This window comes from Mesitornis unicolor, unplaced genomic scaffold (assembly GCF_000695765.1).
Source record: "Mesitornis unicolor isolate BGI_N332 unplaced genomic scaffold, ASM69576v1 scaffold49159, whole genome shotgun sequence".
In the NCBI taxonomy this organism is placed as follows: Eukaryota; Metazoa; Chordata; class Aves; order Mesitornithiformes; family Mesitornithidae; genus Mesitornis; species Mesitornis unicolor.
Window position 1 is genome coordinate 22,265 of NW_010206153.1, and position 12,109 is coordinate 34,373.

The 12,109-nt window shown below is 40.7% G+C and overlaps 1 protein-coding gene across 1 annotated transcript in view; it reads right to left on the reverse strand.

Annotated features, from left to right (window-relative positions):
• Positions 1-12,109, reverse strand: part of RELN (reelin) — a gene marked incomplete at its 5' end in the record, with an annotated part of 80,750 nt that overhangs the window by 16,085 nt on the left and 52,556 nt on the right. The window contains 9 exons of the mRNA XM_010191657.1: positions 46-152; positions 1,402-1,577; positions 2,919-3,096; positions 3,774-3,988; positions 4,798-4,952; positions 5,726-5,982; positions 7,045-7,238; positions 8,436-8,613; positions 9,947-10,087. Of these exons, the coding sequence (XP_010189959.1) occupies positions 46-152; positions 1,402-1,577; positions 2,919-3,096; positions 3,774-3,988; positions 4,798-4,952; positions 5,726-5,982; positions 7,045-7,238; positions 8,436-8,613; positions 9,947-10,087 (1,601 nt within the window). The remainder of the gene's footprint in view (positions 1-45; positions 153-1,401; positions 1,578-2,918; positions 3,097-3,773; positions 3,989-4,797; positions 4,953-5,725; positions 5,983-7,044; positions 7,239-8,435; positions 8,614-9,946; positions 10,088-12,109) is intronic.

A 12,109-nucleotide genomic window follows, 5' to 3' on the forward strand; every position in this document is an offset into this window, starting at 1 on the left:
ACGGAACAAAGCTGTAGCTTAGCTGAAACAACAAGATGTACTTGCCTCCATCAATGGAGTAATCCAGCAGCACTCCCTCCTTTCTGCAAGTTGGTCTGTGGCATGTTGTCATGTTGTTTTCACTCCCAATTCTTCCCCAGTACTGTAGAAATCTAAGAGTAAATGTATAAGTTTACATTTGTTAAAGATCTGCACAAATTGAGATGTTTGCTTTCTGCTAGCAGATGTGGTGAAAATGTTCAGAATGCCAGCATTTTTAAGCAAGAAACATCATTGTAGAAGTAGAACAAAGGTTTCCAAAAACATTGCCTGGTAATTCCCATGAGAACCTCATTAAATTCATCAGTTCTGCCCCTGGGAGGGACTAAACACTTGCAATGGTATGGGCTGGGCCCTGACTGTCCTGGAGCAGCTTGGCTAACAGTTCCCTGGGTTTCCTGGTGGAAAGGAGACTCAATATGAATTAATGAGGTGCCCACACAGCAATGAAGGACATAAAAGAAATTGATACACTGAGGCCAGGTCAATGGAGGCCACTGAAATGGCTGGGGTCAGAGCACGTGCCCTTTGAGGAAAGGCTGAGGAAGCAGGGCTTGTACAGCCTGGAGAAGATGGGTGGGAGTGGGAGGCAGTCATTATACGTTGAAACAAGGATATAATAGGGAAAAAAATCACTATGAGGGTAACTCAATACTGAAACAAGCTGTCCAGAGAGACTGTGGGATCTCTATCTTTGGAGGTTTTTAAGAACCAGAGGGTCAAGGCCCTGAGCAACCTGGTCTGAATTCAGTGCTGACCTGGCTTTGAGCATGAAGTTGGACTAGATACTCCCTAAGGCTCCTTCCTTCCTAAAAAGTTGTGTGATTCAATGAATTCTTGCTGAATTACAGAGGAGCGTATGACTTCATTGTAGCTACATAGCCAAGCAACAATGATGCTGAAATTGTCTTCTATGTGATGTTCTTAGCTTGTCTAAACTGACATAATTCTACTGGTGTCCAGTGAGGCCATCTTTTTCTCCAGCATGTGAGTGCAGTGGGGTCTTGTGTAGGCACCCAAGAGAGGACAACCAGCAGAGGTTATGTTCTGAACTCAGCGGGAGACACGGCTGAAGCCTCCAGAAGTGGAGACAGCAGTGCTCAAGCAACAGCAGCATCTCACCTCTGTGCAGGACTTTGCTGACTTCAGGACATTCCTGGGTAAGGGGACTTGCTGCTTCACTGGAGCATGGCAGACCCCTTTCACTGTGCTAGCTTGAGCATCAGTGCCTTGAGACTCATAATCTAATTAGTGGCCACCTGTGGTGGCCTAGGAATTCCCTGAGCTACAAGCTGTATCGCCTGCTGCATTGTCAGCATTTAACGGAGTTCCCCATTAAAATGACACAGAAACATGACCTACTTTGCCCCCCGCAGGTCCAGATCTTGAGTGACAGCCTGCCTCACAGTTGCACCTCCAAAATAGAGAGTCGTGTCCTCTGCAAGAATCCCACACTCGGTACAGGTATTTCCACCTTCTAAGGACATCCACAAATCTGGTTTAATTTCTTCATTGTCAAAGCGCTCTTTCAGGAAAGTCTGTAAGGTTTTTAACATAAAGCATAGATAATTATGATCTTAAGCCTTTCTGATGATAGCTGGAACTGATATAAATGTGTTTGAAGGGCTCATAAATGCTGTAAATTCTTTTTCAGGGTGCCTGAACATAATCACTTTTGTCTGAACATTTAGCCACTTGAACTGAATTGGCTAAATGTGAAAATATGTTGGGGCTAGATTTTAACATATCTGGGAGGCAATCCACCACACTAGAATTTGCATGTGCAAATGAATGGGTCTAATTAATAAGTGTGGTTATTTAAGACTATGTAACACAACTCCAGTACATCTCTAGTATGTATGGGAGAAATTGCTGTTCTGTATTTTTTCCTCAGCAGCACCAGTACTGCAGGGAAATTTTAGGGTTATTGTAGTGATTATGAATTTATGCAACTGTCTGCACAAACATTTGCAGTGAAAATCATCTAGAATATATCTCTGATTTCCACTTACCTCCAGGTGTGCGATAAAAGCAATGACATGAGTGAAATCCTGGTCTTAAGGAGATAGTAGTAAAACTCCCCTAAAATTGCTAGGATTTTATCCCAAATGTCCTTAATGTGGAGAATACATTACTAATTAAAAATTGCAAATGGATGATGATATTTGTTCATGTAATTAGTATCTCAGATGAAAATAGAAGTTTGTAATAATTCAAATGACATGATAATTGAAAACTTAAATAGTTATATTCTCTTTACACAAAATGCTGCTTAACCTGTTGTTTCTGTGGAGCATATACCTATTCTGTTTTTATCTGATGTAGAAAAAATGAGATGGTAAACACTGCATTTTAAACTAATTTGGGGTTCCTTACATATTCTTTACTAAATATGTTAAGTTTTTTAATTATTTTAACTTACACATTAGCAATATCTGACTAGATTTCACTCACTTATTACAGGATAACACTAATAACAGCTAGGTGAATTAATTTTATGTCATTTTATGACATTTTCTTGTATTCCCTACTTCAGTAAGCTCTCTCATGATAAAGACAATCTTTCTTCAGGTCTTCATCAAATATAATTACATATACAAGGTTGATTTAGATCATATAATGATGATCTAAGGATGAACAGTGAACTTTATCACAGCTTTATCAAGCAGTGTTATTTGCAAAGGAACAAACCTGTTCTTGGATACTGCAGTAATAGTTTTGTTAAAGATTGATAAAAGGGCTGAAAATGGATTGTAGTATCTTAAAGCTGACAGGAATCAAAGCTAAATTTCCAGTGGGCTCTATCTCCTTGTCTCTCTTTCTCTTTCTAAGCCAAAGACATGGCACAATTCACACTTTAAAACCTGCAACAAAATTACCTTCAGTGTTTGGGTGAGATAGCAGTTTGGTCCCGAGTACCCAGGGTCACAGATGCATTGCTCATTCAGGCAGTCTCCATGGCCTCTACAGTTTTCCAGACAACCAGGGCCCAGATAGAAATTATCGATGGCCCACTGCACATCTGAGTATTTCTGGTAGAACCGAAACCTCACAGGACTAGACATGAAGGAATGAAGAAAAACAGACATATGTATAAACCAAGTTTGCTAAATTGAAAAAAGGTGGGTGAAACACAGTATAGTTATGACTGTACTACCCTCCAAGCTTCCAGAAGCAATATCTGGCAGTGTCTGTAGAAACAGATTTTATACATATCCATATTTGCTTCATCATGCATGTACTACCTACAGTATATGGGCAGATTCCAGATGCTGCTGAAGCTGGAAAAAGCTATTCTGGCTTATTACAAGACAGTTTCAAGTTTGGTTTTACTTCCTGAGTGGATTACTCGAAGAATAGAAGATACTTTTAATTTTGCAGAAAGAGCAAATGGTTTGCATATGTGCAGATGACTGCAGACAAGCAGGGTAACTTTTCCACTCAGTAAGGTCATAAATCTACTCTCTAATTGGCTGTGGCTGTCTGAAGAGAGCAGAATATGCTGTACTGGAGCAGGGTGTACAGAAGCAAGGATAACTTTGCTGGTTGTTCAGACCAAAAGCCATGGTCAATATTGATTGATAGGAAATAAGATTATGCAGCATACGTAATGAACATGAACGTTGCTTGTCTGCACTTTCCTTGACAGAAAGTGAATAGGCAGAGGAATCCCCTGTTGTGTTTTTCAGAAGGTACTGAATCCAAGAAAAAATTAGTAGCTAATTTATACTTACTTGCCCACAAGGTTTTCAGGGAGTGAGTAAGTTACTCTTTTCCATCCTTTTGTGGGAAAGAAGACTGATGGCTGTGAAACACTCCCAGAACATTTTGGATCAGCTGGTAAACACTGAGGTACTAAATAACTCCAGCTAACGCCAAAGTCCGTGGAATACTGCACATGGACCTGATTTTGTGCAAGTTTTTCTGAAGTTTTACATCCAACAGAAACCTAATAAAGAAGAGAGCATAAGTAAATTAGAATTAACTGTGGTGGTTTTGTAGAGTTTAAAAAATGTTTGAACCTGAAAACTGACTGCAGAATTTTGCTTGAAATGATGGCAGTAGCAGTGCCGGTCATCTGCAGATCTTATCAATATTCCCAAGATGGAGAACAGGCACCATACTCAGAGCTTCCTTTTCTTCTACTTAGCTCACATTTCTGGATTTCCAGGTTTTGACACTTGTGTCTTATACCCCAGTACGCCATAACTAATAAAGCTAATCTACCCTCCCACACAACCTAAGATTTGAATATTTCAGAGAAGGCCACCCAGCTGAGTTATGTCAGGCAGACCTTCTTCAGGGAAGAGATGTGCAAAGGGCTCTTACAACAATATTAAGCCTAACAACAATATATTGCTGGATTATTTCTTCAATTTAGGTAAAGGATTGTATGAAGGGGAGTTTGGGTGCAGGTTTGGTGTGAATGCATGAAAACGTAGGAGCAGTGTGGATGCTTTTGAGCTGCTTTTCCCTCACCAAGCAGCTGTAACAAAATAGCCACTTTGTATATGTGTAATATCCTTATTACATGATGTCCATACAACTGCTATGGTGGAAGAGTGCATCACCTCTGAGAACAGCCCATGGTGTTCAAGCTGACCAGCATGGAGTAGGTGAGAAAAATGAGGATGGCGTTTTCCCCTGCAGTGAATGGCTCATGCGTAGGCCTATACATCATCCTATCTCCTGAAAAATCTACTTAGACTTGAAGTGAAATAGGGTTTTCAATAATTATATTGCAGTCAGAGGTTTTACCTTGAACTGCATAATCCAACCTTCTGTAGGAGTCAGGTCGTGGGTGACTGCGTAGACCTCTCTGCCGTCATGGCTTCCGCAGATCATGACACCATCAGGAGAATCACAAAACCTCTCAATTGAGCAATCGTCATGGAATAACCAGTGTTCATTCACTTGAAAATAAATGGGAATGTCAGTAATAGACAATGACAACATAAATTAAAGAAAACAGGGAGTAGTGTTAACCACTAAAGGTAATTCATGGCTTTATTTTTCAGCCCACAGGAGGATTATTTAGTATTGTTCCTGTGAAAGTCAGTACCCTGTCTTTCTCTGTATGTATTTATTACATTTGTCACATTTATTGCTCAAAACACCTTTAACTACTCTCTTACATAAGCATTATAGTACTATTTTTTAATGTTCGAGAAGTAAGGATCTGAGACTTACTCAGAACACAAATTTCTGTTGCACTGGATGTTATGGGACAACGTTTTAAAGGATGTTTCCCACATGTCTGCACAAAGGGTACCCCAGCACTGTTAGCTGTTAAGCCTTGCTAAGATCCAGAAATACATCTTCTACAAAATTTAGTTGTAAAATGTAACTTAATGTCCTTAAACAATGTTTTAAAAAGCTAAGAAATAGGAACCAAATACTCATTTTAAGAAATCTACTTAGAATAATCTGGCATTTTCCCCAGAATTTATCTTTTTATTTGAAGAGAAATTAATCTTCTAAGTAAATTCACGCAGTAATAAAAGAAAAGTTACATTATATGTTTTCATTTTGCATTTTGTGAACTGAAACCAAAAGACCCCTATAGCAATGAGGCTGTCTGTGACATCCATCACAGTGAGACAAAGATTCGGGGGCTCAGCAAGATTTGGAAATCATTGCACACTGACTTCTTGCTCTTCAATTCAGATCCATGTAAAACCTTTACCTGTAGTTTTATCCTCCATGAACATGTCAAAGGCGATCCTCCCGGTGGGCCCTGCGTCGGCAGGGGAGCGCTCATGCTGCGGCAGGGGAGCGCTGCTGAAGGTGTCGAGCATCACTGTCCTCTGGTCAGCTGAGCCAGAGATCAGCACGTTGTCAATAGCCCAGTCGTTCTGGTCCAGCCCATCGTGCTTAGGCTGCCACCAACGGAAGCGTGTCCCAATGGTTTTGGCATTGTAGGGAAGGAGGATGTTCACAAAGCTGAAATACGAAGTGGAAATTAGTTGTAGGAAAGCCATAGGAGAAGGATACTTCTCAATGCTCTTTTGACCAAGTCTACTCCTGTTGTTTTCTGGAGTATGTTGAATTTGGGAAAGCAGGAAAAGGCTGGGTAATCTAGCCTAGCTTCCCCTACAGGAGACTGCCAAAACAAAAACCTTCCTGGTCAGTCCTGATATAATTCCTGGGACAGGGGCTAAGAGTGACGTGGGGAGGGCCAGCAGTCAGACTGTGGCATGGTTTGAGCAACCTCATGTGCCAGCTGTGCTTACGGGACCAACTGCAATGGTCTAGATGAGCAGGGTGTGACCATAATGTCCTAATTAAGGGAAGTGTTAAGAAGGGCAATGTTGAAGTAAAATGAAGATTACTATATTCAACCTGAGGCCATTCAGCAGATAGCAATGTTCCAGTACAATTTTCTTATTTTTATTACAGTAGATGACTTAAATCTATTGTACAATTAAAGTGTTGGTGTTTTATTGATGTGGTCAAATGAAATAACAAAGAATGGGTTCACCCCAGCTCCATTTTCTACAAGTCTTATATTAATCAGTGAGAAAAAGGTCCACCCATATCTATGCATGGTTTGAATCTCACAGATGTCTGAAGATAGCACTTGAGTGTATCCATCCTTTTGATGGATCTGCAGAAATTCAGTTTCTCTACACACTACTTTTTTAACTAGCTCAAGCAGTGACTTTCTCCTCTTGTCTGTAAGAAATGAAAGTATCTTAAAGAACAAGATGGACATCATTACAGTAGCTATTAATTTATCTTCCTGCAACCATTTACAAATCTACCAGACTGTAACAGACTCCTTATTACTGCTGTATTTCTGCCTTAGCAGCTGCACAAATGTTGGTGCTCAATCACATATGCTAAAGCCATTTATAAGTGCTTGCAAGAATGGACAGGCTGAACTCTTAATGATCTGACATCCAAATGACAGCAGTAAGGTATCTGACAGGTTCTTATGAAACATTCAAGATCACCTGACTTCAGAACAGGAAATTATATAGGCAGAAGAATGTATCTACAAACCCAGGCTTGCTGAACTGATCATAGAAGATTTCCATTAAGAGGCTCCAGGTGATTCCACCATTCACAGAATACTCCAGCAGCACTCCTTGGTTGCGGTTATTAGGAGTTATCAGACATCCATACATGAAATAAAACTGGATGAATTCTGCACTGGTGAGGTTCAAGTCCACTGTAACTAACATACGACTGCAGCCCTTAAAAGCAATGAAAAAATATGTTGGCTGGCAAAACTTATGGACATAAAAAGTGTTAGATTATACAGTCACTTTTAATATAACTTCATGTAGTAACACCTTCAAAATTGTTCAAAATTATACTAACTATAACAAAGGTAAAGCTACGACAGAGCAATAAATGATCTTCCCTAAGGATATATTTTCAGTTATGTGCCATCTTAAAAATTCCTGTTGTGTATTCATACATGTTGCTACTTGTACCTACAGCTTTGCAATATTCAGTATCAAAAATTGTAACACAAGAGTTCTTCTGAACACAAGAGTTACAAACATCCACGCCTCCAGTGTAAAACACAAAGTTTTCCAGGCAGAATTAATGAATGCTGATTATGTGCTAATGGTTCAATTTATGCAAATGATCAAATGGCACAGCAATTTTAATATGTATGTTTTCCCATAATCCCTTATATACTTCACACACCTTGCTTAGTCTATTTGCATTTATACAAATTTGCATGGAAGAGATCTACAAATGTAGGTTTTACGTGTTTCTAAATGGTATTCGGTCATTTTTATAATCCTGAGTTTATCTGCAAGCAGGCTGTAATTCAGCAGCAGCAGCCTGGGTTATATACCTCTGTATGTAGCTAAAGCACAGGAAATTTTACTCTGAGCTTACTTTGAAAAAACCCAACAATGAAATATCTGAAGGACAAGACTACACACAGATGTAGTTTCAAGGACCAAGTGCAAGTTATACACATGCAAATCCTTAGTTATTAATTTACCCCTGTGGTCTGATTAGAAGCTGCACCAAACTACCATCTCTGTAAGTTCTAAGTGCTATGAGAAGGCTATTATGGGTGAGTGGAAATGAATGTCTACATACTTGGCCTGTGCATTGATCTATCAGCTCTACCTCCAAAGGCCTCTCCATGGCTCTTTTCAGAAGGGACACATGCTGTATCTCATTTTCCTGGCAGCAGCACAGCCAGGAATGTGGTATCTGCTTTCCTGGAGTATTTCTGGCTGGTCCTTCTCTATGGGGTGTGTCTGACTTTATCCTTCAGCTTTTTTTGGTATGTTTTTAATATGTTCTATGTTTAATATATTATGCTGTTATTTCTTAACACCTTGCTATTTATGTAACTTTTAAAAATCAGTTCTGTTTATACTGTCAAAGGGAATGAGTTGGCTCCCATGCTGAAGACGCACCCCGCTGAAGTGAAGTGCCATCCCAGAGGCTACTGCCCCGCAGACCGTGCTCAGTTTGCCCCCATTCACTGTCAGCCAGTTCTGGTTCGACGGCGAGCGGTTGAAGTTGTCTTTCAGTTGTGTCAGAAGAGGGGTCTCTGGCTCATCACAGTAAAGCCCACCCCAGTGCTCATCGCAGCTGCAGAGGAAAACAATTACAAAATTCAGCTGGCAAAGGCTCTGCACAGAGGTTTAATCTGTGCCATGTTATTCCACATTAAGGTGCCATCTTATTCTGCATAGAGGCTGTCTGCATCATTTACTAGTGCACTACTGGTATATGGGGGTTTCAGACATCTGCCACTTTCTGTAGTTGTTAACAAGGCTAGTATTATGTGACATTCAAGCTGCTACTTCAGAGGACACTGCAGCACAGAGTAAAATCAGTAAAATACATTGTACTTGGATAGATAAACCTCAAAGAATGTGCCAAGCCTAAGAATGTTCTGCTAATATTAAATTATAAGTAAGTTTTTGTAATATTTTAGTGGATGGGTACTTTCCTGTTGTTTCTTTAGAGAGCCCCCCTCTTTTTTTTTCTCCTCTGAAAAACCTTCTTATAATGTGTCAAGGATTGGATAACAGCATGGAAATGTGTTCTGTTACTATGCAGATTTCACCAGGGAGATCATGCTTTGGTACTTCAGTGCTGTCGGGACAGAGGACAACACAACAATATCTCTATTCTGCAGTGGAATAGATTTCTAACAGACACAGCCACAGCACAATTATACAACCATTCTACCATTTCTGTTGCCATTTGTGGATGGAAAAAAGTAATGCATCCATCTGGAAGGTATTTCTCTGTTGCCAGACAGACAACTCTGGGGAGATCTGGTTGTTTGTTAGCTGTGCAGGGCTCTGCATGGGCTGTTACAGAGACAGCTTGAGGATCCAGCCAGCCTGCCCCCACCAGCGAAGCCTACCATGGAGCAGAGGCATCAGGCCATCAAGCCAACACCAATCGAAAGGCAAAATCTGGCCTTGTGAAGAACTGGTGTATATCCCTTCTGCTTAGAGGATGCATCCCACCTCCAGCCCAGGTTCTCTGCATCCAGCACCATGATGGGGTCATGGCGTGAAATCTCTTGGGAATGAAGGATGACATCTGGGAAGCTGCAGGACTGTATGTCACTAGAGGGATGTACAAACCCAAGGGGTCCCTCCTCCCTATGTAGTGGGAGGGGAGCCAAGCTGCAGCATAGGCAACAGCAGAGGCGATGCATCGTTGCTGAGAAAGGACCAGCAGCATTGACATGTGAACAAGCAGAGGTTTGGGAGAGCCAACCCTGCACTCACCCTTCCTGTTGTTATTTTCATTCCCAAGTGGTACCAGTGCCCTGCTCAGTTTTAACAGCAAATTCCACCTTACTTTTAAAAATGGTATCAAAGTCTTTCCTGCAAGTTGGTTAAAATGCCAGGAGGAGTGGAATGCTGCCGAGCTGGGTGGGACAGGGACAAGCTGCACTTACACACAGTTGTCTTGTGTGCACTTCCCGTGGCCACTGCACATGTCTATGCAGCCATCCCCAATGTAGACATTATCGATCGCCCATGTTTGCTGCTTATCAAAAGGAGCAGGCTGGTGCCAGCGGAAGCGAGTGGCTTGAGACCTTAGGGAGAGAAAGAAAAGAGAACAGTAATATTTCTAGCTAAGCTAATCTTAATTTTAACTGAAATGAAACATCAATCTTGAGGCTAGACTGCTCCTCTGGAAGATTTGTTTGATATCAGCACAACCCAGGGCTGGTCCCTGACAACAACAAAGTCAATGAAAGGCCAAGAACAGGGTGCACTTGTTTTGAGAGCAAGACAAAGCATGGGTGTTCAGTAGCATGCTGGGAGTGCAGGAGGTGGGAAAAGAGATCACTGGTGAGAGCAAAGCAAGTGGGCTGTGGTTGGTGCAGTGGAGAAGAGGGTAGGAAGAAGGTGGTATGTCCAAAGGGAAATTCAGACCAGTCATAACGACATCTCAGCACAAATCCAAACTTGAGGTATAGCAAGGAGCTGGATCAAGCCAGAATCACCCAAATCCTCCCAGTTTAACCATGAACCTGAGTTTTGTCGCATCAGTCCATGTCAAAAAACTAAACTGACTTTTCCTCTGTGAATCTTCCCAACTGTACTGATGTAGCACAGCTTTAGAGAGTGGATTGGGTCCTAGAAGAGATGCTGCCATTTATAAATCTACATGGGACAGGTAAAAGCGCCTACATAGAGATTGCGATGTGACCCTGATTTTGCAGGGGTCACATTTAAGAAATGACCTATGGTGTGATCCTGCCTCCTTTCAGTAAATAATTTTCATTTTGTTGATTAGAGGGGGTTTAGCTCCCCATTCAGACACCTTGCTTTGATGTAGCTTTATGTGAATTAAGTGTTTCAGCTCCCAAGATAGATGATGAAAACCTAGCCAAAACAGTCAGGGGACACCAAATAGATATTCAGCTCATGCAGCAGTAGACACCTATATTTGAATAGCTGTGAGTAGCTGAATTTTCTGTAACTTTTCAAGAATACCATTGTAAATGCAAGCTAGTCCATGTTTTGATGTACAGCACTAGATGGCAGCATTGAACTTTATGTAGTCTGTTGTCTTTTGAAACTCAAAGAGAAATCACAATTATTGTAAACCCCCCAGAAAACAAACAGCAAAATCCCCCAGATTTATTCAGTATAAAAATAGATCTTTTATGATAAGGCCAATGTTATCCTATGAATTACTTCTTTATAAGCATGTTATATGAAGGGAATAGATAACAAGTTTATCCAAAAAGAAATTACTGTCTAGCTACTCACCAAATAGCATTTTAAAAGAATTACATAAATTGTGAGGAAGTCCTTGAGGAATAAAGACAAACACCTATATCTCACACTGCCTGCTTTAGATTTGGTGCTTCACTAACAATTTATGGAGCTGATGCTTCTGGGAGAAGCTTTGTAATTGCATTTGCATTTTCAAATCAGCTCTGAGTCTAAGATATAACTAAGTGTTCACTCCAAGGTACACGAACACTAAAACACTACTAAAACATCCATAAAAAATATGGGTGCTGTGCACCAGGCCAAGCTATTGACTATGTAGCCTGCATGTCCCTAAAACTTAAGCACAAACAATTGGAGACACGCACCTGCTACTACACAGCTTGAAATAATAAAGCAGCATAAACATTATATCACATATAGACTACAAGGCCTATTAGCTGCACTTATGCTGAAGCTCACTTCTCCCTTGCTCATGAGCCAAGGTTGAAATAATCTCTCTCCCACAATCCCTATCTTAATAACTTTGGGAAATGGTATTATGTGAGCCAACAAACATAGTTATTGGATTGGACAGAAGAGCAATCTTTGCCTCAGTAGGGCATCAGACTTCTTTTGACATACACAGCTCAAAAAACTTTTCAGTCTTAAAGTCACAGTTACTTATAAACTTGAGTTTATCTCCAGGGATAGTTTCCTTTCAGATCCAAATTCAACTGGTTTGGAACACAGACCCAATCCCGATTTATCCTATTCAGCCCCCTCCTGAACACAAATTTGCAGACTTTATACAAAGAACTGTTGGATTTTGCAGACAATACATAGTGAAGCAGTACAAAAGAGTAAGCAGAGGAGATCAATGCTGGGAAAGA